Source organism: Dromaius novaehollandiae, chromosome 3 (assembly GCF_036370855.1).
Source record: "Dromaius novaehollandiae isolate bDroNov1 chromosome 3, bDroNov1.hap1, whole genome shotgun sequence".
Lineage (NCBI taxonomy): Eukaryota > Metazoa > Chordata > Aves > Casuariiformes > Dromaiidae > Dromaius > Dromaius novaehollandiae.
Window position 1 is genome coordinate 123,555,098 of NC_088100.1, and position 26,818 is coordinate 123,581,915.

Genomic DNA, 26,818 nt, shown 5'->3' on the forward strand with positions numbered 1-26,818 from the left:
TCCTGTTGACTTCAATAGAACTTGTCAGCGATACTTTTTAAATGACACATACTCTTACACTTTCTTTAAAATATGCTTAATTGTTATAGGTAATATATTGATAAGTGTTGGATGGAACTGTACACTGAATTGTTGTACTGTTTAAATAACAGGAAGGCAAAAAGGGGACTATAGCGAAGCCTTTCTTCCAGAAGGTAACCCATTAATAGTTTATTAATTTCTTTTCATTAAAATCAATGGTTCTAGAAGCAAAGATACATAAACTAAACTTTCTGCAAGACCAAACTTTCTTGTTAGAACAGCTTTTTAATTGACTGGAATAACTGAGATCTGCAAATGTAACTTTGTTCTGTGATGCTAATTTTCTCTCTGTGATATTTGTTATTGCTACCATTCACATTTTCCACATTTTCTTCTGAGAAAACATCACTTTCAAAACTCCTGCAAATGTTTAATTCACAGTTTCAGAAATAAATACTGTAGTGTTAGCATTTTCTAGTTGAAACAAAGCAGTTCTTGGAAAGATCGGTTTTTTTCATTCAACTTGTGACAGTCCATTAATAAACAATTCTTGCACAATATTGTATGCAAAGGAAGAGATATATTTAGCTATAGGAAGAAAGATTCTACCCAACAAATGCCTGAGGAAGTCAGACTGGAATATACTACAGTTATTCCAAACAGTCTTTTTCTTATTTATTTATTTATTTATTTATTTATTTATTTATTTATTTTTCTTTTTAGGGTTTCAAAGTCTGTTGGAGCTCTGAGTAGTTATGCTTGCTTTTTAAACTTCAGTCCAAACTGAAAGACAAAGTCATACTCCATTTTTTGTGTGCTAGTATGATCACAAGATACAATTGATCCTTAATGAATGGATCCTGCTGTATCTGCCAATAAATTTAGCTAACCTATTATACGGAAAGATGAGTGGCAAAGGAGTTCTTTTGGTGGGCTACATTTGGTCTCTTGTCTTCTGCCAAGACATATGAGCAGAAATTAACGTAGGCTCTTTTACAAATACGTGTATAGAAAAATGACGCAAAGTCAGGATTTGTGGACTTCAGGGAAAAATGAGGCAAAGTTAGAGTTTGTGGATTTCAGGTTACCCATCCTTCATTTTGGCCTGCCTAATTCCTTTTAGACTTTCACCATATGTAAATAAATCTACAGTTCAGCCTGTGCAAGTAGAAACTGTAGAGAGTAGGTCTGTCTTGTCAGTTTAAAAAAAAAATCAATGACTGCTTAAGTGATTTAGCTTTTGTACTCTTGCGGGACATCTACTGAAACTAGCTTCACAGGAATGTGCTATTAACAATTTTGGAACACCTTTTCTGTGTATGAACATAACACCTGCTTCTTTTAAAGGGCAATATAATGTATTTTTTTTTCTTTTATAAATTTAAGTTTCAAATGATAAAAGAATCTCAGAAATGCCTGGTGGGATTTCTTTTTCAGTTGAGGTGCAAACATAAAACGATTTGGGCACAAATCTGCAATAGATTGCTATGTTGTGACTGGCTATCACTCTAGACAGAAGAAGTGATTTGTTGATAATTTGAATTATTGAATACATTTATGCATTAGGTATAGTTAAAAAAAAAAAAATAAGTATAACATTAAGAAGAGAAGCTGAGAAATACTTTCCTGAGATGCAGACTAGTGAGAGAGAAGTGGTTTTTACTTTTATGCTAGATTTTTATGTTCCCAGGTTATCGCTTATAGGGGTTTGCTAGCTTGTCTCATTAAGTGTCTACTTCTGTTGTGCACATTTTTCCTTTTTTGGGTGGTGGGTGTTCACATTTCAAAGGTCTCAACATCTATCATTTTTCTCACAAACTGAGATCTTCTATATTTAGGAAGCCCTGGGGTACTGTAACTATAAAATAGTAATGTTAGCTATTTTAATGTCATAAAACTCTCTACTACCATGAGTGACTCATTTACTGAAGTTCAAAACCTAGTTTTGGGTTTCAGTCTAGTACACACACTAACCAGATTGAGACAGATTATTCTCAGCAATGGGAGCACATTTTTTTAGATCAATCTTGGACTCAATCCTCCAGGAAACATCAAACAAAGCAAAAAACCTTGTTTGAAGTGTGCTGTCTATACCTATAAGGTAAACGCATTCCTGAATAGACCAAATCTGCCAAGTTGTTGGGAGAAATTGAAGTGTAGCTCCCCCACCAAGCATTTCCTTTGCCCTGGAAAAAGGGAAGTTTTCTGATACAGAATAAACTCTAATCTTCACTCTTGCTGAGTTCATAAATTGCTTGTTCCAGATTCTTGAGATGAATTTGCACGATTTTATTGAGTCATCATGTTCAGCAAGGTTTCACATGTATTTTATCTAGAACTGTCCAACTAGGCTGTCATTTAAAGATGACAGCTGTAAGGCTTTCACACAGTGTTATCTTCTGGTGGCCATTAGCAGTCCATATTACTGTTAGTCTTCGCTTTGCATACACCTCCAAAACCTTACTTTGTTCTTCATGACAGCAGGTGGAGGACAAATCTGGAAGTCTGATCCTCTTATCCAGGTGCTTACCAGGGTCACGCTAGACACTTTACCATCTAATAGAGGGGAAAACATTCTTATTAAAGTAGCATTTTTTTCCTGTTTTAGGAGATCACAGAATTGGACCAAAAATAACAGCAAAACAAGAGAAAAGGATGTCTGCTTGTGTATGACCCTGCTATAGACCTTAAATGTCCTTAAATGATATGGATTAAGAATGATTTTTTGTCCCTTACACCTTTTTCTGTCTGTAGTAGTTTTCATATGCCTCTTCTAAATTTAAAATGAGAAGGCAAAGACCATGGAAGCCTGACTGATAGCCAGAATAGGTGTGTGCCCCTGATAACAGAAGCTACCTTGAACCATTGGGTTCAGACAGCAAAGTGAATATGGCCTTGCAGAGGGCAGAAATGTCATAGAAATATGCTGGATTTGAGGACAGTGAGTCTATATCTGTGAAAGCAAATTAAGCATATGTTACTTACTAGGAAGGTATACCTGAGAATGGACAAGTATATAGCTGTGACTTGAGTAAAATGAATATGAATCTGTATGAACAGAATATTTGTCTCAACTTTTTCATACTATCTGGAAGCCTAATGAAAGATGTTTTTCTGCTGATTTTGAGATTCCAGAACAGTGCAATGAGTTGCAGCCAGTTAGAGGACAACCCACCTTAGGACCATAAACACTGAAGAATGAAACTTCTGTGATGACAGTATCTGGAGATACACTGTTTGCTTCTGTTGAAATCGACCAACATTTTTGGTGCCTAAAGAGAGAGACTGTAGTGTCCATTTTTGCATCATTAAAATGCACTCAATGAAAATGTTTTATGAATATGTATATTTGGATTTTTGAGAAATTTTCATACTTTGGAATTGGTCCTCTTTAAAGTCCCTGCATGCAAGGTCTCTTAAACTGCATGCCCTATTTTTTTTTTCATACTTGCTCCATGCAGCCTTTTTAACATTTAGAACGGACATTTGAGAGGAAAAACAAACTTCTAGAAAATGAAGGACACTTAAAATCCTGTAGGGAAAGGAGCGCTGACATATAGTGCACTCTCAAACTTTGCACTATCCTAAAATTTCTCCAGACTGGAATAAATAATGAATCTTAGGGGAGTTAGCCAACTGTTTAGTAGCTCATGAAAGAACATAAAATGAAGGAGAAAAGTCAATTGTTTAGATATCTGTAGTCCCCTGCTTCTTTGGAACATTGCTATCTCTGGTTCTCCTTTTCAACTAAATCTTTTCTTGCAAGTTGTCCCTAGTTAAGGTCCCTCCTCCACGATTGTGTCCATGCCAGACCTCCGCTAGTACGTTTCATCTGAGGGTGGGGATTTTGTTGTTGTTGTTGTGTGTTTTTTTTTCTTTTTTTTTTTAAATACCTTATTAGACTGTCAGGAGGAATTCTCTTACTTGGCTGTGAAGTTAATCTTCATGAATGCTAAGTCTCCGACTGTTCTGTTTCACATCTGCAAGTATGGAAGTCACATTTCCAGGTTCTGTGTCTCAAATACCACACCTCTAGGAAGATCTGCAGGACTGATGCAACATATCTCCATGAGTTTTTGACTTTCATGTTCCAAGAACTATATTTCAGTCAGCAATAAGTCTCTTCTATTCAAGAAAACTGATGAAATTTCTCACAGTGTTTCTGCCGTTTTCATGAGCAGAGCACTGAACGCCTTTTCTTGCTACTGAGAACTTGAAAACATATCACCTACTGGCTTCAAAGCTGATTTAAAAATAACCATTAGACTGTCAGGAATTTAGGGATGACTTGGAGTTCAACAGAAACAAAGAAAAATAAATGCTTAGATATAATATGAACATATTGAATAATTTATGTTTATATCATACTTAATCCACCCAGCATCTCTTACCTCCACCATCCTGTGGTGTAATTTTAAGAAATGTACTGCTACAGATGTATTTGACATAGATTCAGGGAAATTGACTTAAATTAACTGTGTGTTCAACTTACATTGGAGTTGTGAATATAAGAACTGGGTTTTTGGCATGGAGAGATGGAAAGGAGAAGAACGTGTGCTTTAACTACCTGCAAGTATCCATAGCAGTGTTGTGGTTTTACAGTCACGTTTTATGGTAGTGAGAGTGCCTTTTTGCCCCCAGCAATATGCAAGATACATCCGATACGTGTGACTAATTTCATAAAGAAAATCCTGATTTAGACTGCCCAACAAGTGCATGATATGAACATTAAAAAGAAAAAGCTTTTTTTCCAGATCTTTTTCAATTTAGTACTTTTAGAAAAAGTATTTCTTGTCACAGCAAATAGCTAACAGATTGACGGGGTGATATGATTACCTCCCCTCACCCCCCTTTTAATTACATTTATCCTTTAAAGAGTATTAGGCACTTATTTTATAGGAGGTGTTTTCTTATATATAAAAGAATAAAGTAGTTGGAGCTGAAGAATTTTAACATTCTGATGGGGATGAGTAATTTGACAGTTTAACCTTGTACGCCACTATATGTAGGACTGTAGAAAATACTGTCTATTGGGTCATCTAAATTCAGATGTTTGAGTATGCTTCTCATCTTTTTGAAAACATTTACATTCAAAAACATCTAGATTCATCCTGTTCTGTAATTCTTAGGCTGGTCTGCAGCTAGTGTGCCAGACTTCCACCTTTGTAATATTTCTGTTGAAAAAATTGGTGTTGGTATGTGGTGATGGGGGGGGGGAGGGGGACAGAGGGGACAGAATGGAAGAATGATCTGCTAATCCTGACTATTGAGAGCAATTGCTGAAATACTATCCTAAGTGTATGTTTATGTACTTATAAGTATGGCTTAATAAAGGTGAATTTATGAACTGGAGAAGTAAGTTTTGCAGTATAAAAGTTGAGCAAAACTTGAGCTTCTGGCTTCCTAAAAATCTATTTTTTCCTATTTCTATTAGCTGATTGTAATGTCTGTTAATAGTTGTATTTTGTGCTACAAATGTGTTTTTATTCTTTCTGTTAGCTGATTTTAGTTTTTCTCTTTTTGAACAGGATATTTCTGCTCAAGAAAGCAATATATTAGGGGCATTTTGTGATATGAATGTAAGTCACACCAATTATTTTTTTAAATAGATACGCATTTCCTGGAAACTTAAAATAGCTATGTTCACTCCTCTGTATAGATTTGTGTTATATTGATGTATCTTATTTTGAATTCCTTATGTATCTGAATGGATACCGTATTTATTTTTTTATTTATTTTAAAATTTTTGTTTCTGTAGGATGTAGAAGTACCATTGCACTTGCTTCGTTATGTTTGTCTGTTTTGTGGAAAAAATGGCCTTTCCCTCATGAAGGATTGTTTTGAATATGGAACCCCGGAGACACTGCCATTTCTTATAGCACATGCATTTATTACAGTGGTATCTAATGTAAGTATTGTCTTAAATTATTTAATGTTAAACATAAAAGTTAAAAAATGAAAAGACTGAAGCTTGAAGGAATTCTGTAGGACCAGGGAGAGACAAAAACCACTAGATCATTTTCCTTGTTAGGAATATGAGGGTTGCTGGTCCATTGGGACAGCATTTCACAATCGGAACCCTATACATTTCCTGTAGGTACACAACTAACTTTGTAAGTTTAGATTATTTCATTTTTCCTGGACACTGAGATTGTAATAGCCCCAAGGATGTTGTTGTCTGAGGTCATTTTTGTACCTGAAATTGTGTTATGGATATGTGTTAACCTGCTTCAGGCTATATTAACTTTTTGCCTATTTCCTATGAGGCACAGAGGAGGAGCCTGTGCCTTCCGTTGCCTTCTGTTTCTTGTAATTTTATATCATATTATGTGTATTTGCATTTGTAGGGAACTATCTTATATTTTCATTTAGTTTTAGAACATATGTCCTTCATTTGTCCATTTTGAAATAATAGTGATTTTTGACTAGCAGAATTGTGAATTAATTATAGTAAAGATTTGAAGGAGACTGATAGTGGAAATTAAAACTGATTTCTGAAGAAGGACATATAAGAATTTCGTGTAATGTGAGAACATGAAGTGATAAGCAGTCTTATGGATGTGAAGGAAGGCAATAATTTGTTAGATCTTTTATGAATTGATTTTAACATAATTTTGACATTGTTTTGTCCTAATATTAAGTACTTAAAATGAGATCCTTGCTTCCACACATCTTTCCTCTTTTCTTGTTGCTGTTACTGACCAGCCAGGATGATGTTCCAGATAAGTTCTGAAACACGTTTGCAAAGAAGGAATGGATGATTGAAATAAAGCACCCACTGATACACCGATACTGCTTACTCCTGATTCTCCTAGTATGAGGGTTCTTGACTTGTAGGTCAGAGAGCAAATGAGTAAAGCCATGGCATGCTCAGTTCTTTTGATCTTAAACAGGAGGACTGCTGCAGGACCTCTGTACATTAAGCTGTGGAGCTATGTTCTCTTCTGGCCATATCTGTATGACCTGACAAGCTTTCTGTCTCTATCTGTTGTCAGTGCAACCCGCTGGTATCTTTTGCTCCTGTATATCAGCTGAGTTGCTCCTATGACATTGTAATCCAATGAGGTTAAACAAGCTGAGATAGAAAATAATGAGTTAAACTGTTCAAGTTAATTTGTATATTTTAAATGAAATAGGGTATAAACATGTGAGCAACCAGATGGCATTTGGGTGAGGTGGTATCATAATCAGCTGTGTGAGAGCTGAGGACAGTAATGTCTTCAGTCAGAAGAAAATCTGTGACCCCCCCCGCCCCCAACTTCAGAGCCTTGTTCCAGGTTTAAGAAATAATGTTAGCAGTCTTCATCAAACCACTTACTGAAAATGTATGGTCTTGTAGGTTATTCCAGTTTTAGAAGTAAATTTTGGTCGTGGAACTGGGCAGCTCCCTGTCACACTAGCATTTTTTTCAACCAGCACTCTGACTGCAAATCCCATGTTGTAGGTGTCCTGTACCAGTGTATGTTTAAACTATATGTCTTTCTTCTTTGTCCTTTTTTGAAGTCTTTATCTTTCTCTACAAGAACTTTCTTTTCCAAATTCTTACATATGTCCCCCAACCCCGAATATGCCTCAGCAAAGTTTCTTTCTCCAAATCAAGCAACTTTGCGGATACCTTTTTTTCTAATAGGTAGTATGTTTACCTGTGTCTGGCAGCTATTTCAGATGAAAGCTATGGCTAAACCCGTCAGATAAAGTGAAATTCAACCCAGCCCATAACCAATAGAAGTACTGTTTCTTCAGCCTTTTCCAGCATTTTATGTTTCACTGTTCGACCAGAATGTTTCTTGTGAACTCTTTCTGGCTTTGCTGGCAAGTCCATGCATGTCAGAGAGATGTGAGGAAAACTTTTAGAAAAATTCATCTCTTAGATTTTATCTGTAAGTTCACTACAGAAAGTATAAGATCATGTTTTATGTGTAATATACTTTATTCATCCACTTCCAGCATTCGGTGTCACTAAATTTGCTTGCCAGTAATGCTTCCAACTTGAAGATACATGTGTATTTGTTCTAGATGAGGCAGCTAATTTTTTTTGATAAAATAATTTCACCTTGCTCATATGAAAAAAACGGAGTTATCTCTCACTCTACAATGGTGCATAAGTTTCTAATGTTGATGTTTCTCTTCCGTGATTCTGTTTATATTCTATCTCTCTCTATATATCTTTACAATTTATATAGTAAATATAAATAACATTTTATAATATCTATTTCTGATTGTCTGTGAATCAGCTCTGTTTATTCCATAAAAGATGAATATCTCATTAAGTGTACTCTAAAGGTGCATGTAAAAGGAAGAACACCACCACAAATTGGTAAGGTGTGCAAGGGAACTGAGCTGCTTGTTTCTGAGTACTGGTGTTTCATTCATATAGAGGCCATTAAAAAAATCATTGAAATGATGTTTCCTTGAAATTTTCTATCTAGCACATCTAGTTTGACTAAATGTCTTTCAAACAAGCTTACGTTTGTAATGACAAAGCTAGCAAATGTAATATAATGTAGTTTGCTTCACACAGGCAGTTGGTTATTTGGCACTCTTGGTCTTCCTCTGGCTCGTTACTCTGCAAGATGCTTTCTTAGCAACCTGTATTGTGGTAGGACTGCTCCTTCTTGGGATATTTCTGCACTATCTTTTTTAGTCAGATTGGTTTTTTAGTCAGTTTGCTTCCTCCTCTCTTCCTACGTTTCCTATTCCATGCTATTTGCTCTGTTTAACTGCTTGATATTCCGTTGGTCTCCTTAAGGAAGAACTGTAAGAGACGGAGAGAAAGCTATGACCTCCAGCTTGTTCTGTGGAGGGTTTAATCCTGACTGAAAAAGCTTATCATTGCTTAATTCTGTATTACCTCAGTTTTGTGGATGTTGGAGAGGAATAGTTGCTGTCTTCCACAATCTAGATGAATTAATAAAAGTAGTGCTGAGGATTTCCAAATGCTGCTTTAATTTTACTTTATGAAACTTATTAACTTGATTTAAGTTATAAAAGTAAAAACTGTTGTGAGACAAACTGCCTTTTAGAAATGAATTAACTATAGTAAAAAATAATTAAAAACAGTCTGAAGTTTGAGAATAGAAGATACATTAAATACTTCATTTTAAAAGCAGGCAGAAGCATAAAAAAGTGTGATAAGAGTTATGAATTTTTTATGTAAACAGTCATTTTGTCTAAATACTTTGGTGGATTTATATTTGAATTCATGATGAAAAGTATTTTATTTATGGCATGGGAAATTATCAGTTAATTCAGTTCAGAGGATAGAGGCCATATGTAATGTGAGAATCCACATGGATGAAATGGCTTTAAAAGTTTAAATTAATACAGAATAAAAATTACTATACCCGATGACATCTATAAAATAAAATTATAAAAACATTTCCTACTTTTGTTGCATAAGGAAATATAGTTGCTTGTTTGTTTCATACTTACATGTGAAAAAGAGCACATCATTGTGTTAGAATCAAAGTGTCTGAATACAAATAATATCTTTATTATCCTTGCAATTCCGTGTCAAAATGTTATTTAGTTCCTGTTTCTAGAACAAGCATCTCCTAGTTGCAATTTCTATATCTGGCACATTTTTTTTCCTTCTTCTTGAGACTGCCAGTAGGATCAGCAGCTAATTCCAAATGTAGCATTTTCGGCAATGTGAAGATTTGGCAGGTTTCTCTTGCAAAATTGGTTAGTATCATTACTGTGTAATATTAGTTGCATTGTAAAAAATAAGCTTGAAAAAAATTTTTTTCAGAATTGACTCAAAAAATATTTGGCTAATTCCACAAATGTTTAAAATAAATGCTGGAGATAGTTCTACTATTGGCTAGTAGTGTTTTCTGCTAGCAAGAATGAGAATTTAGAATATTCTGCATACAGAATTCTCCAAACTCCTGGTGAGAATTTATTTTATAGTCAGAATATATTGCATCAGTTGCGAAGATTAAACTTTCTTGTAAGAACAAACATGGAGCTATAGATGGACGTGACAGCTTTGACTGATTGTTCACACACTTGTGTATACACGATTCAAATTATGTTGGTAGTAGTAACAGCTGCTAATGTTTCATCTTTGCTAGATCCCTTACCTGGCATGTAGTTGTCTTTCTGTAACAGGTTTAACAGGCTCAGCATTCCTTTTGGAAATGCAGATGGAACTTCTAACTTTGCCTGTGTAAGTAGTTTGGTTGGTCCTCTTTTTCTCACAGCAGTGTTAAATCGCTCTTTCAGGTTTTTTTTCTTTTTTTTTTCTGCATACATTTTTTTTCCAACATACGCTTCTGCGAAAGTGGTAAAGGCAGTATGGTAAACACAGGAATGCAAATACAGTAGTAAAAGAAAAAAAAAAGCTCTTAGTTACCGGTTATAGAATATAATGTTATAGAGTATAAGGCCTAAAAAGCAAAACATCAACATAAGTCAAATAATTTTGCTTGATTTAGGAGAGCTTCACAAGGAACAGAAAGAATGGAATCATTTCCTTTTAGATTTAAAAAAAGAAAAAAAAGCAACAAGATTGAGTAGCAGTTTTTCCTACTGAAGAAACAGAAACTACAGAAAGTTCAGAAATGAGGCATGTGTGCAGTATAATGTTATTTACAGTAAATTTATGTTTTCTAGTTGAGTAGAAGAAAAGATACAACTCTTGTTTAAACAAGCACAGGAACATTCTTCAGATTATTTTGAAAATCAGAAAATTAACAATTTTAAAGAGTCACGTGAAAAACAACAACAAAGCCTTTTTTTAAAGTGGTGTTGCATGTGCAAATGTACTAGCAATATTTCATTTTTATAATTCTCAATAAATGTCATTAATGAAACTTTTATCTATTTATGTTTTTGCATTATAGATCAGAATATGGCTACACATCCCTGCTGTCATGCAGCACATTATACCCTTTAGGACTTATGTTATCAGGTAAATTTTTAATTTAAGAGTTTTTTCTCGTGGGACTTTTGACAGCTCCTGTTTATAATTTCAGATGCTATACTTTCTAATTGTTCAAGCTCTGTCTCTATTATTTCAATAAACAGAGTGAAGGTTTTGTTTAGAGTTAGTTTGGGGTAGCTCCTTCCATCTACCTGATTTCAGTATAGCAAATCGATCTTGATAACAGCATTTTTAATATGGCATTCAGCCCCGTTCTGACACGTTTTATCAGGATCCATTGTAGTACAGGTCATTTCCTGCATTATCTTCATAAAGTTGCAGAAAATTTGCAATGAGATTGTGTGAGTAGAAGAGCAATTTGTAATCATTGAAATTTCATACGCTGAGTTTCACTGAGTTTTAACACCACTTCACATTTTGAAGTTCTTATTTCCAGCTGGCAGAAACTGAAGTGTGATCAGAAGTCTACTCACACTTTTATGTATCTAATTATATCCAGTCCCAATGATTTTCTTTTTATCAAGCTGCCTATCATGAAAAATGCTTTAAAATTAAAGTACTTATAAATATATTTATTTATATGAACAATTTATTTTTATTGGTTTTCTTCAGACAATATTAAAAATCCAGTGAGTAGATGATGAAATTATCCTGTGTATGTGTATCTGCCCTGCCATGTGGGGCGGGGGGAGGTGTCTCTGCTGATTCTCCTGCTGATGTCCCAACCTTAAACATTCTTGTTTCAGACTCCCAAAAAGGCCACTACTCTTGCATCAGCCCATGGGCCCACAAATCCTCCAAGGGTCTGGGTCTCTCATAACTGTGCTGTTAGAAATGTGCTTATAATAGTCATAGCTTACTTCTATGATATCAATAAATGTGTCTTTATGGATTATATTATGTTAACAATACCAGTATAAAATCACACTCTCAACAAAAAAAAAAAATATACATTGGCAACAAAAAGTACCCAAAATGATGAGGATCAGAACTATATTTCACATCTAAAAAATGTTCTGTTTTTTCATTGCAAAGAATTATGACAATATAAAAATTAAGTTTTGCTTGATTATCGACATATCTTGCTATAAAGTGGTCTCTAGCAAAATGATATCAGCAGACAAAAGAGTATTCCCATCTTTTATTAAACTATACCAGTGTTGAGCTGACAGTCCTGCTGTACTTGCTCCTTTATTATTGATGGGTTATCTTTGAAACCTATTTAAGGTAATTATTAATCGTGAAGCAGTCTAGAAAACAATCATGGAAATATAGATGATCTTTAAGTGCTTGTCCCCATACATATTCCACTGGTGGGTGGTTGTTTACCTGGGAATTTGTTCATGAACCTTACTTATCTTCTTGCAATGTATGGCAAATATAGAGAGCACTGAAGGATCAACAATTAGAGCTAGGCGGGTGTGAAGGAACTTGAGTGAGACAGAAGAACACAGTCTGCAGCCTTAGCTGTTAATCTCCTTTTGTTTGTCCTCCTATTTAGTGCTTATAGTTCTTAAAGTTTTTTTTATTTTATAACCATAGATAAAATCAGTGTGACATGAATAAATAGAAGATTGTTTCCCTGTTTTCTCATCATCTGTTCCTCACTATTTTACCCATAGAAATGCTTGCATCTGATTTTAAATGTAGTCAGCAACTTCTTGCTATAAATGATGGCCTCAATGTCTGTTAGTGTTATTTACAATACACTTATGTCTGTCAGAAAGGTAACATTGATATAGGGTTTCCCTATGGAAAACATCAAAAGTTTAGAGAAGGAAGGGGATATTTACCCTATTTTCATTTTCTACAACTGAATCTTGGTAGGAGATCTAGGATTTCTCAACATTATGGAGCAGAAGTCCAAAGCTTTATTCATGAAGATGCACTTATGGAGTGGGACATGAAGCTTAGAGGTCACATAACAAAATAATATACAATGTTATACCTTTGCATGGGACAGAAGTTCACTCAGATGATTTTCAGTAAAAGGTGACTTTTGATGTATGCAGCTACCCCCATGTAGTTGTCCAGCTTATAGGTCTCTTTTAAGTCCCTGGGCCTCTAGGCCTTCCCCTGCTGTCCACTGTCGTATCTGAAAGCAAATACTAATCCTGGGCACAGCAGCACAGCACCTTTAAAACAAATCATACAGTAACTACTGCTGCTCTGCAAAGTAATGGAAAGGTCTTGGAGAGCAGTTTAGTTGAGTGTGAGTTCTCAGGGCTCTGACTGCCTGCCGTCACCTCAGGATGGGCCTCCTGTACGCTCTGGACCCTGATGTGAGCCTCCTCCTAGAGCCGATGACCACTGGGGCAACAGTGCTGCAGAGCTGTCTTCAGCTGCCCTGGAGTGAGGGGAATGTCTGGCCTGTAAAGGGGTTGTAGGTTTCAGTAGCCCGTAGCATCTGAAAGAAGCTGGTAGTGGCTAAGACTTGAATAATAAGCTCATTCTGTCAAATACAAATAAAGTCAAAGCCCTTGTGTTGGCTGCAAGCAGCCTGTTGCCTGCATTTTCAAAATCCCTAGCCTAGAAATAGTTTACTGTGCACACCCAGATGTTTCTCTTCACCGAATTCTGCCATGAAAATGTAGTTGACAATGGCCATATGATAGATGCCTTCACAAAATGTCTCATCTAAAGGATACAAATCCAAGTTGCTGCTCATGCAGATTCCTTGCAAGAACTGCAGTGCAGATGCCTTGCAAGAACTGCAATTTTGCAATGCTGATCAACATGATGAGCAGAGAGAGAGATCATCTGCTTGGCATCCTAGCAGCATCTTTATCAGAGGAGGTTAACCTTTATGTTCCTATTCTGCGTTATCTCTACTAGGAATGGATAAAATGAATAGCAAAGTGTGTATTCTTCTAGAGGAGATTTATTTCTAGTTGGTTATATGCACAAGTCACTTGCTAATAATGACCACTTTTAGACTTTGCAAAGATCAGGGACACAGTGCTGCCATTATAGCTCTTGCTAAAGAAAGATAACAAATATTATTTTCTGCCTGAGGAATGGAGCACTAGTATTCATGTTCTGCCTCTGAAAACCCCTACATTGTTCAGAAATTTAGGAAAGAATTAAAGAATATAAATTAAAAATGGCACCTTTTAATAAGGAAGCAAAGTGTTTTTGACCTCCTCAGAAGGAAACTTTATTTATCTAAGAATTTAGAATTCTGCATATCAAATGGCAAAACTCTTACAATGAAATCATTGTTTTATTTGTGATAAAAAAAAGACAAAATTTATTGACAATGTGACTCGAATAAGGTGTAGTTTATTGCAATTATAGATGAGGTCAAGTTGTTGATGATGTCTTTCTTATAAAAGACATTGGTTCCAGCTGATTTCACCTCAAGATCAGAGATGCAAGATGCTCTGCATGGTTCCAGATATTGAATGCCCCAAGAGAACTGTAGCTATGAACTGTGGTGGGAATTTGCCTTTTGAAGACAACATTTTTTTCAGTGGCAATGTTGTTGATTGAAAGACTCATGGATAGTTTTGTTCTTCGGAAATAAAAAGGCTAGCAATGAAGTCCATTTTTATGAGAAGTAAGAAAGAAAATTATATGCCTGGTATTGTAAGTGTCTCTATAAACCACCAAAAAGTGTTGGATGGTATGAAAGAAAAGACTGAAAATTCCTCTGTCTTTTACATCACCAGTTGGTGCCATCTACTAAATGTTTGTTCTGGTGAAATCTGAGAGCTATGTGTGGAAATTCTGCTGTTTAATATGATATTTAGTTCTAACCCTTTCTCCTCTTCTCCATTATTCTCTCTCTCTCTTCAAGGACTGATCTTGAGAGATTTTTTATGAAGGATTTGTGTCTCTGCCCCTATTAGGGAGAAGTAGAATCTTCTCTGCTCAAATATGTTGAGAGGAAACTGCAAATGGCAGTTATTCCTGCATTAGACTTCAGTTTCAGTACAAGGCACGAGCATAGCAGAGGTTATACACACAGAGGAAGTGGAGCCTCCAAACAGCGTTGCTGGTACACAGTGCTTCCTGTGGAATACAGTGAGAGAGGGGGCTTCTGAAAGAATTTAATAGGATTGCCCAAGACCATTCCTTTCCACTAAATGTCATGAAAACCTCTTGTAATAAGCCTAAAGTTTTCAATTACACAAAATATTTCACTCCTCCAAATATCTGAAGATTTATGCCACAGGTACAAAGAATAGGAAAGCCAGGAGACAATAGCCGGGCGCTCAAGTGAATTCTTCATTTCACTGAGGAGCACTGAGTCATTCTGCTTGATATCTTTTTTGCAGCTGTGGTCCAAAAAGAGTCATATTATGGGAAAAAAGATTATTTCACAGCTGACTACCCAGAGTCCTGAAGCATGAGATGTGATTTTAAGCATTATGCTAACATAAAACAGGGTGTTTTAAGCTGCACTCTCTTCATCCCCCCAAAAGCAAATTTAAATACTATTTCAGTTGACTAAAACTGAATTTTTAAAATTAGTGTATATATTTTAATTGAGTATATATAATACATATTTAGCAATTTTTGTAAGTATGTCAGGCTTACAGGACAGCTTCTATACATATATAGACTGTCCTTTATTTATATGTATAAAAGAGGTATGTTTGTTTCCAAAAGTCTCAGTTAGGTAACGATATCTGATTTCCTGGATCATATAGGTCCTGAAGCATCATTCATATATTGCTTTAAGACTTAATGCTCAGCAGAAGCAAATACAAAAATTTAGGAATTAAAAGAAAAAAAAATGACTGAGGACAAAACAGATGCTATTTTTAAGCCATTGTGTGAATCAATCACATATTTGCATTTCTATATTGTATACCATTCTGATCATTCCATCTCACAGAGGTTATAACAGAACTGGCTAGATGATGGGAAGGGTGACCAAGAAGGTAAAAGATAAAGAATGATACTGATATGAGGGGAGAGACAGCCTAGGATTTCTTTTAAGAGAGAGATGACAGTTATACGAATGATATGAAGACAATAGGGAATGATTATTCAGTTTTTCAAGAAACAATAAATAGAGTACCTGCAATACAGCCATCAGGTAGCAGATTTAAAAGAAAGGAGACTTTTTTTTTCATGGAAATGTAACTGTGAAAGTAACTGGCACAGGTTATTGAGAAAGCCAGAAATATAAATGGAAAGAGAGAAATAAATTCATAGTTGTAGATAGGTTCATCAGGTCTATTATATGTGGGATAAAATCTTCATCCACTTTTCGAGAGATGATTTTGGGCTAAATAGACCTTTTGCCTTGCCCCAGTACCACTGTTCTTATGCAAGGCAATGCAGCAAATTTAGAACTACTTAGTGTAAGGAAAGATGTGTGTTAGTTGCCAATGCTATCTAATGATTTGATTTTTGTTAAAAAATAAAGTTCTTCTGGTAAAAGCATAAAACGGACCCAGTATACTGATATAGAGGCGTTCAGGGCACTTTATCTTCCCACAATCAAAATAAGGCTTTTTCTACTCTGCAAATTTTTGTAGCTTTAATCCTGGCCGTAAAGATGTATGATCATATTTGATTTATGGCGGACATACTAGTGCCTGTAAATTTTCTCATGTAGATTCTGTCATGCTTATAAAAACACAAGTGTGACATCTTCATCATGTACATTGTGCCTAGCTCTTAGAATAACCCAGTTATGCTAAAAGATCTTAGTTAAAATGCAGCTTAAGTAGCTAAAAGTGCTCTTTTCTCTGTGGCTTTCTGAAGGGCCTTAGCAAAACAAATTATATTGTCAAAGTACTTTTGTTGCTGTGCAACTGCATCTGCACTGGAGTTTCAGTTATTGTAAAAGTTTTTTTTTAAACACTATCTCTTAATGATAATATAATAAAACGTGACACGGGTGTGGTGCAGGGTTGGACTAAATGTAGTAAATGCACTGAAAGAACTTAACAAATGTTTTTCTGGAGTAAATTTTATGAATAAAAGTAGGTTTATACTGGTACAGTTGCATTACAATCAGAAAGCTTTTTGTATTAGATAGATTAGTATAATTATTTCACCAAACTTCTTAGAGTAAACAAGATTTCAGGTGAAATGTAATATCACCTGAATTTCCTGTCACTGAAATCCAGCAAAGCCACAAAAGCACCCTTCTTCCTGTACATGTCGATCTATTTTTGTCTCTCTTGCACACAAGCACTCTACATCTGTCATATATAGACATACGTAGAATGAGAAAATTCATAGATTGAGAAAATTCATACAATTTCTTTTAACATCTTTAAGATTTGTAGAAGTCGTTTACAAAACAATCAAGTATGACTTGATGACCGTTGGGAACACTGAAGAGGTTTGGGAACTAGCACTGAATACAGTTTGCATGTAAAAATGGGGAGATAAAAGCTGGTCTAAGGATGCTAGTAATTATATTGAGTTGATTACATTTTGTAACATGGACCAATGAGTTTTTTCATTAGAGTGTAACTCCCCTCACCTATGTCTGGATTAGAGTAGAGATAGGTTACTGGGTCTGGTTTGCTGCTGCACTTTTTCAAATGAGTATTCCCTTCTTGTTAACTGCTTTTTTTTTTTTTTTTTTTTTTTTAATGAAAGTCATAACAGAAAAGCGTTACTTTCTTACCATTATCTGATTTCTGATGCTCCATGTGAGAAGACTAATTTCACATTTAATAACAGTGAAGGATCTGGTTACTTGGGTCCTGGATGGTCCTTCTCTTGTCCTTCTGCTGTTTATCTGTGCTTTCTATCATAGATCTGCTGTCGCTGTGATTATTTACACTGAAGTCTCTTTGCTTTGTTTGACAATGTTAAGTGTCACTGAAGTGTGTTTACTTTAGAGCCTCTGTGCAGGAACTGTGAAAAAGGATCTCAATTTAAATAAGAACAAGGGCCTGTATTTTTTTTTTTATTCTTTACTAATGCTCATATGATATAAATGCAAAGGCATGGTGGTGTATAAATGTAGCTAAGTGTAGTTTAATGTCTTCTGTGGTTTTTAAAAGATGAAAGCATATATTTGGTTAGTCTTGCAATGACAGATCCAGATTTAGGCTATCAAACAAATGGATTTTAACTCATTTCTGTCATTAAATCTAGTCCAGATGTAGTCAAAACTTCAAAACACTGAATTACAAAGAAAAAAAATTAATTATGGTAACCTTGTGTATACCTTGCACGTGCAATTTTTATCTGCCTCAAAACAAACTCAGGAAAGCTTATTTCTAAATATTTTTCTATTATGCATTGACTTTAGAAGAAACTCTCAACTGTGTCAGTGTTTTGTGTGTGAACTTTACAGGCATTTCAGCATTGATTTTCTTAGTATAGATTGATTTAGCAGTTGTTTAGGTAAGACTAAAGTTGTGCTAGCTTCTGTAAGTTAGTTTCCATAAATGATTATTTCTTCTGCCTCCCATGTGCAGAGATCATCTGCATTGCAATTCATTGTGCATGATCACATGATCTTAGATAAGATCTCTGCATTGGGAGGAACGTAACTATTTAAAATTCTTTATCATATTTGGTTTCTCTATGAGATTTGTAGAATCGTTGGTAGTGGTTATGGTGCATCTTTAAAGATTGTAACAACTGTCAGTGGAAGAAATGATTATGCATTCCTGCACTAACCCGTTAGGAAAGTGATGTGGCACAGAGAGTACCTTAGTACAAACAAACATCACATACAGTTATGGCAGAAAAAATGTGCATGTGTCGCATTTACGCTAATTGAATCAGAACCAGACTGCACAATTCATTTTTTTTTTTCTATTCTGTAGTGGAGGCTACAAACAGGGATGTATTCATCTTCAGAGGATTCTCACTGCACTGGGGGATCTGTCGGAGCACTGTTTGTTGTCCATTGATATTGTTTCCAGAAATTCAGTTCTAAAATATTTTAATGCTGGGTGAATTGCAACATATGGGTTTTGTGAAGAGTTTCAATAGAATAGTAAATGGCCATGATGCAGCTTTCTGGAGAGGGCACCTTCCCCTGAAACAGATAGGAGGCTTTAGGCTCCCAGCTTGCATTTCTAAAGAACCACATGGGTTTCCTGTGTCGTTTTGTGGAAATCTTTTTCTGGTCAAAGACATCTGAAGAGGTTTAAAATCAGAATCATGTTTACTTATAGAATTTTAAATGTTCCACATAATTCTGTTGTTCCTCAGTGGGTTTTTTGTTGTTATCAGCTCTTGATATGTTATTGATAGTGATAATTTAAATGCTCTTATGGCTGTTGAAAATTTATATTTGCTATAATCAAGGTGGTGATCCAGGAGAGACAGTTTTATGTATGTTCTAGTTTGAATCATACCCTCTTTTTCTTCCATTTATTCTAGGTATTTATGTAAACTGTCAGACCAGGAGTTGCGACAGAGTGCAGCCCGGAACATGGCAGATTTAATGTGGAGCACAGTTAAAGAACCATTGGATACAGCCCTGTGTTTTGATAAAGAAAGTCTTGATCTTGCGTTTAAGTACTTTATGTCTCCAACTCTAACAATGAGATTGGCTGGACTGAGTCAAATAACAGTAAGAACTTTTTAAAATATAAATAATATGTAGAACAAATGTTTCCTTTTGTGTTTTAAAAGTTACTGTTTTGTTGTTTGGGCTTTTTTTAATGTGTGAAAAGCAGCAGAATCCTCTTAGAAGCAATCTTAGGAAGTTATAATCATGTTTATGAATGTGGAGTTCATTGAGAGAGATGACCAAGAGCTACATTTTGCAGCATATGGAATTGCACACACTTCCTGAACAGTTTACCATACTCTGTTGTAACCATGTTTTGTGACAGCCGTGTTGAAATTAGGTCCCTCTACAAGGCTCTGTTTTGTTGTTTATAAAGGCTTTCAATCTGTTTTGATTTTTGCCTTTACGGTGTCTTGAGTCTACTGTAATTAGCTGCTTCTTTGTATTGTACATACCTCTTTTTCCTGTTTGTTTAGTATAATTTGTTTCTCAAGGGACAACATTTCTGCATCAATTAGCAGAAGACTGAAGTGAATAGGTAAATATATTTAGCATCAAATAGAAATAGATTAAAAACAAAATCCCCACACCATTCTCTTTCCCACGGAAATGCTCCATATTACACCAGTCAGGATACTTTGTGCGTGCTCTGTCTGTCATTGTTTCCTGTGTATGTATTTATAGTCGCATAGAGATAGTTGTACAGAAGGTCAAAAGTGAATTATTTTTATTAATCTGTGCCTTTTCTATTTTACGTTTAGTCTGACACTGTTTTTAAGATTTGGTCAATCTTTATAGGTCATATTGTCATGTTTGCCTTAATGCACAATATGGCAAATAGGAACTATACTAGAATGAATGTTCTCCTTAAGATATGTATTATTTTCTAAACACATTTACCATTCCCTGTTCTAACTGATTAAATGGTGTTGCTCGGTGACTCTATTGGCCACTGAGTGTCAGTAAATACAAGACAAGTTTACTTAAATTTCGGTTCTCCCTCTATTTGTCTTACATATAGAAGTAATTACAACTATTTTAATACATGGTAATTTGCAATCACCTGTAAGTATTTGCAGTCAGATTATTGGTGTTTTATAACTAAAGAAAATACTTAATTTTCACAGCTGTGTGATCTACTAAACTTAAAAATAGAAATTGTTTATAAACAACAACCATTCAGTGTTAATCAAATGCTGTTTTAAGGGTAACTGCATTTATTAGACTTGAAAATATTGGCCATTCAGTTTTGCATTTATATGAATGAAAACATAATGCAGTTCATCCAGTTGGGGTTCTAAAGCAAGTTAAAGAGAAATTCAATTTTTGGAAGAAATGGTGACAGCATGAATTTGTTTCTGTATATATAAATTTTATATAAAAGTGATTTATATGCCTTACATAAACATATGTATATATATTATACTCAGTGCCTGAATTCAAATTTTCAGTCGTATCTAATTAGTGCAAAGTGAATGTTCAGAGTTCTTTTTGTGTAATAAGAAATCTTTAGAGTGTTGGTGAAATCTTAAGTAGAAATATTTTTCATCAACATTGCTTTATTTGTACAGTTATAGATATCGTATCTGGCAAGTATATTTTAAAATATGACAATGGGGCATATAAGTAGTTTCATTTTTTTTCTTCTGCACGGTTTTTGAAAATGTAATTTTCAGTGTCATTGATTTTTAAGGTAAATTTCCAATGTTTGCGTAGTTCCGATTATGTTAGATTTTTATTCCTGTAAGTACTTTCAATTTTGTACAGTTCTCCTTCTTTGACTGCTGATGTATGTCATTTTCTTATCTTTACCAAAAGAAATTCTTCAAATAAGAATGCATCGCTTGTTTATTTTTCATGCATATAGATCATTTTAAAGAGTGTGGAATTGTATAATATTAAGTAGTTATAACATGTTTTGACCTTTTATGATTGGTAAATGTTACTGTAAAAGTGAGATTTTCACAACAGGCATGTATTACCAAAAGTAAAATTTCACAGATACTTTAGATTAAAGAAAATTGGCTTTGACTTGTAAAACTGAAATATTGTTTGCTGATAATTTATCGAGTCTATTTTAAATAAGTAGTACCAAAAACTGCTCTGGAACTCTGAGACAGTTAATTCTTCATTTTTTATTCAAATCGTAAGAAGTTTTCTCTTTTTGGTTCTATTTTTAAGATCTTAAAATCTCTTTGGAAACATCTCTTGCATTACCTCCTTTGACTTTTGAGTCTGAGAAGTGTTGTGTTTTATTTAGTTCCCTATGTCTTTCCTGGAATGATTTTAATTGCCAGGTTTGTGCAATTTTGAGTACGAAATCTGAGCCAAAGTTTACAGAGGTTTTGACTGCCTATTTATTGAAGTTTTCTGTCCTCTTTGCAAACAAAGGTCTGTAAAGACCTTCTGCATTACAGATGTGCCTTAATGGCTACTTTTCTCAAGTTTCTTTTTTTCTGTACATGTCTTTGATGGCTAGAATTTGTCAAAGCAATTTCATGGAGGTGTTTTTCCCAGTGAACACAATTTCAGCTTCCTGCTTTGTATTTAAGTCTTCAGAGCTAAGATATCAGCAACTGCAAAATGTTTTCCTTTCCTGGACTTTCATTTGCCCAAAGCTGAGCATTTAGCCTTGAAACAATTCTTCACTTTATTTTCCAAATACATGTGAAGATTCGAAGGAATTTTTTAGCCAAATTTTATGCTAAATATAAAAAAGTGTGAACTTTGCAAAATACACTTTATTTCAAAGAGAAAATTCTTCTGAAAACTAATGTGGAAAGTTGACTCAGATACAGATTTCTGATTTTACTCACAAGATTAAAACTAAAAGAGACTGTTCAAATAACTTTTTTGGCACAACTAACTACTCCTCTTGCAAGAGAAGGATACTTTGGTTCTCATTGAGGAGCTGGATATCTTTGACCAAAGGCATTGTTGAATCTAAACAGATGCACGTCTTCTAACAAGGAGGTGTTGATTTGTGTCTGCCCAAAGATTTTTTTTCCTGTCTGACAGGTAACATGACCAATCCTAAAATTAAACCTTTCGCTTTCATGGAACCTCTTGAGACTCGCAGAATACATGCTGTATGGCATACAGGGTTTATATTTGCTTACCACCAAATACAGACTTGCCTCTTCTGAAAAGCAGTGTACAAATAATGTGTCATATCATCTGACTAAAGTTCTTATTTACAAAACAAGGTTGAAGACAGACACATGTAAGTTAATTTTAGCGAAGTGGAAGCTTGAGTGGTTGAATATGAAGTTGGAAATAGCTACAGAAAGCAACAGTAAAATGTAAAGCAAGATATACCAGAAGCTTTTTTTGTTGTTACCTTGTTTCTCTCTGATTTCATCTTGCAGTTATCAGTCCAGATTGTTCAGCTACAAAATATACCCTCTTCCCTCTCTCTACTCTTACTTCACAAACAGGTCTCTTGTCCTTTTCCTGCCCTTCTAGTTATAGAGAAATCTGAATGTTGTGTAAAAATGAGTATTCGCAACTGATCTGAGCATCCTTCATCTTCCAGTTTTTCAACCCATTTTTATCTGGTTCTGTACATTAGTGCAAATGCAAACATAACATTGTTAGGTTTTTCCTGAACAAATTCAGGGGAAGATTTGACCTGTGCATAGTTCTTCTCTACGCATTGGTTTCCTTTGATGCCTGGGTTTGGAGACCAAGGTAGCTAGGGAGATTCTTTTATGTTCTCAGCTTGGGTGGATGATGTTTCTTTGCTGAACACTTCATACCTTTGTGGTACTTTTTAACTAATGCATTCTTGCTGCATTAGTCGAGCTCTCTTTAGCTTCTTAAAACATTTCATATATCATAAAAAAAAAATGTAAAATATATTATTCCCTCTGACATTTTATGGTAACCAAATATGAAGTGGAAAAAGATGTCAGAAGGTTAGTAAAAAAAATGGCAGGGTATTATGCAATGCTATTCCACATGTGCTTTGTGTTATGCTGTTGTGTTGCAGAAGACTAGCTGAAATTGTTATTAAAAATATAGAATTGAAAATTCAAATATAAAAAAGAACACTCTTTGTCAGTATTCCTTTAGATCAGGATTTTGTTTGGGAAATTTGGATCGCCATGTGACCATGGATTTAAAATTGGTAATAATAGTAATTCAGTACTCTTTCAGTCTTCGATGCCTTTCAAAATATTTTCTGGGGGAAAAAGGGGAAAAAGAGTCTCCAGAAATACTGGTGACCTTTCCCTTCTTTTTTTCTTTGACCCAATTCTATTTGGTCGTGGTAATTGCTTCATGAAGTTTGGTTTTCATATTTTTTTCATTCCTGAATGCATTTAATTTGAAAATATCTATTAATAACTGTGTAATCAGGCTCTCGTGTCTCACTCGTTTTAAACCATATTTTCAATTTTGTTCTTCCAAAACATTTTTTCCTAAACATTCTTAAGATTAGACATGAATAAATCTTTTTGTAAAAACTGAAGGAGGATAGCTGTCACCTGAATTAAAAACACATGTACCTGGCTTGTTTCAACAAAGAAAAGAATAAATAACTATTTTGAGGAAGTTATGCAAGAAGTTTAATTTGAATTTCAAAAATTCACCTTGTTATGTCTTTAATTTTTCTTGAAACCCAGATGGCAAATCAGTTTTATTACATAATTTGAAATATTTTAAAAATATCTTGTGCATGTAAAGAGCTGAGTACAGAGTCTGTGTATCTGGAAAGCTGGCAATGCTGCAGGAAAGGGAGTTCTGCTGGAATTTGTAGTCACTTGAAATTTGTAACTTCTAGATAAGATTCCTTAGGCTTACAGGTGCAGAGGAAAACAAAAGTTATTGGAGCAGATAGTGTCAAGTTGCATCATACAGTAATACAGCTGTTTCGTGATCTTTTTTGAGACCGTGTCTCCGGAGAGAGGACATGTAATAATTCTTTTTAAATACTAAAGAAATTCCTAATGTTTAAAGATACGTGACAAATTTGTTTTGTCAGTGTAAATGACAGTTCTAGAATTTTTCAACAAGACACGTGTATAAAATTTGTGTGCACAGCTTTCATTTTAAACTTTCAGTACTGATAGTTTACTATTTCACCCTCCTCCACTGTAAACCTCAGGTACTGAAAAGGTCCAGATTTCTGATGCTGCCTTGCCCTAGGCTTCAAACGATAGCTATCTGACTTTTAAAGATAACTTTGCTTTTTTATTAATGAAACGAATTCCGCGAACTTTTCTGGCCTGAATTAGTTGAATGTATTATAGTTCAAAGTAGTAGGAGATTGAAATAATTGACAGTGAGTTGAGGGAAGTTTTTCCTAATACTGTTTTAAGTCGCTTGGAGTTCTGAAGCATGGAGTTCATACACCTAGGTGATAGAAAAGCATGTTTTATTCCTGTAAATACCTGTAAGGTAATGCAATTAAAAAAAATCCCTCAAGTATAACCTTCTAAATTTTGAACTTCCAAGTATATTAACAAGGCATTTTGGCAACCTGAACAAAATTCCAATTTAATATAAAATCCCCTAAATTTTTGGTGCATGAATATGGTATGGATTTTAAGGCTGAAGATGTTACGTAAACCTGGGATGATTAGTCTAGAAAAGAGAGGTGGTCTACACAAGCGCTTGCGGGGTGGGGCTTCTCTGTGTAGATATGAATTTAACAGTTCAGATACCTCTCAAGGCTTCATTTTATTTAAAAACATGTAATTTTTCTTCTCCAGTTTTGTAGACTTTAAGTGTTGATAATGTGATTAAAGAAAACTTTGCTGTTTAATGAGAGTTCTGATAATGGGGAAATTCATCCTAAAACGTTAGCTTCCAAAGTATATGTTTCATTTCTTGTGAAAATCCATGAGGAAAGCTACTGGTAGATGCCTTGCTTTGATTTCGGGAGTGGGTAGTGTCTCCTAATGTCATTTGATGGGTTTAGTGAAAGAAAGGTTGGTAAATAAATTAAACTGATCCCACCTATCTACTAGGATGCTTGTTTAAATTTTTTTGAAGGGTTTTGTTTAGAAAAATTGATAGTACTAGGACAACTGTGTTTACTGTCATTACTACTATTTTTAAATATAAGAAAACTACCTCACAAAATATTTAGATAAAATTTTAATTTTTTCTTCCTCTTTTTAACTATAGAACCAACTTCATACCTTCAATGACGTGTGTAATAATGAGTCATTAGTTTCAGACACAGAAACGTAAGTAGGAACATTATTATGAATACTTTAAGTGCACTTATATGACTGCAGTTCTTCTGTATTGTTGTTATGGATTATACACTCTGGGGAGTAATGATTATCTAAGGTGTTTATTAGAAATACCCTAATAAGGGGTTAAATTCAAATTGTTTTAAATGGTAACTTTAAGAATATTTCTAAATGTTTCTTGATCTCTTTACTCTCTTTTAAAAGATAGAGTCAAGATAACTTAGAAAAAAATAGATACTGAAATAATAAGTACCTGTAACAGGCTATTATCTCCATCGTCATGTAAAAAAAGGAACTAGCTAATTCATGTGAAAGCAGTGTTTTTGCCATGTTCTCATTTTTCCTAATTATTTAGTTAACTAAGACGTGGTATGCTATCACTGGCATCCATCCTTGTTATTAGCTTTCCATTTAGTCTGCTTTTAGAACTGCTTATTGTTTTTCTTCAAAATCCTTGTTTGTATTGTTGCAGTATGTCAAACAATTTAAAGGAGACTCCTAAGTCGAAGTTTGAAGTTTCATGTGTGGGAGTGCTTTCCAATGGGGAAATGCGTTTGTTTTATGTAACCACTCTAAACTTAACATTAGAACTGTCTAGAGCTTAGAAAAAATTAGGTCTTTAAGACACAAGTAGTTGAAATTGGTGTTATTCTTGAAATAATATACAAATTATGTAAAACCTAGGATTTTCCTGTGATATACTCTTTATTTATTTTGGGGCTTATATCTGTGTGTGTGTATCTGTCTCACTAGAGATGTACACTCTCCAGTATCTTTTGCTCATTAATGATGAATCTGTTATAGCAGCAGTTGGCTTGCTTTGTAATCTGGGTAGATGGTAGTTTTATTGTAGATCATTTTACAGTAACACCTCTGCCCATTCTTCAAATCTGGCAGCAGTCAAGACCACAATACTGTAGATTTCATGTAAATAGCAACTTGAATATTATAAGTGGAATTTATGGTAAAAGGTTGATATTTTAAAAATAAAGAATCAGAATCTGGAACATTTTTGCCTCTATGTAGATGTGAAAATACCATGAGAATACAAGACAAATAACTACTTGTGATCAATTTTTTTCATGTCCTTGGTGATGCACAGTATCAGAAAAATTAAATAAAAGTATTCTCTTGAAGTATGACATACATACTATGATCCGATGAAACTTAAGTGTTGTAATGTCTTTAAGTTAAAGTACATTTCTGAAGATTAGCATTGTTCTAATAAAAGTGCTTTTCGTGCCCTGGGAAGTGTGT

General features: G+C 34.6%; 1 protein-coding gene across 6 annotated transcripts in view; it reads left to right on the top strand.

Annotated features, from left to right (window-relative positions):
- The window catches only part of USP34 (ubiquitin specific peptidase 34), a 153,164-nt gene that overhangs the window by 25,487 nt on the left and 100,859 nt on the right, over positions 1-26,818 (top strand). For 4 of the 6 annotated variants that reach the window (XM_026094587.2, XM_064510027.1, XM_026094585.2 and 1 more), the window contains exons 4-9: positions 153-194; positions 5,550-5,600; positions 5,780-5,929; positions 10,869-10,936; positions 19,226-19,418; positions 25,491-25,552. In XM_026094587.2, coding sequence (XP_025950372.2) covers positions 153-194; positions 5,550-5,600; positions 5,780-5,929; positions 10,869-10,936; positions 19,226-19,418; positions 25,491-25,552 — 566 coding nt within the window. The remainder of the gene's footprint in view (positions 1-152; positions 195-5,549; positions 5,601-5,779; positions 5,930-10,868; positions 10,937-19,225; positions 19,419-25,490; positions 25,553-26,818) is intronic. The other 2 variants (XM_026094586.2, XM_026094589.2) reach the window with 1 other exon arrangement.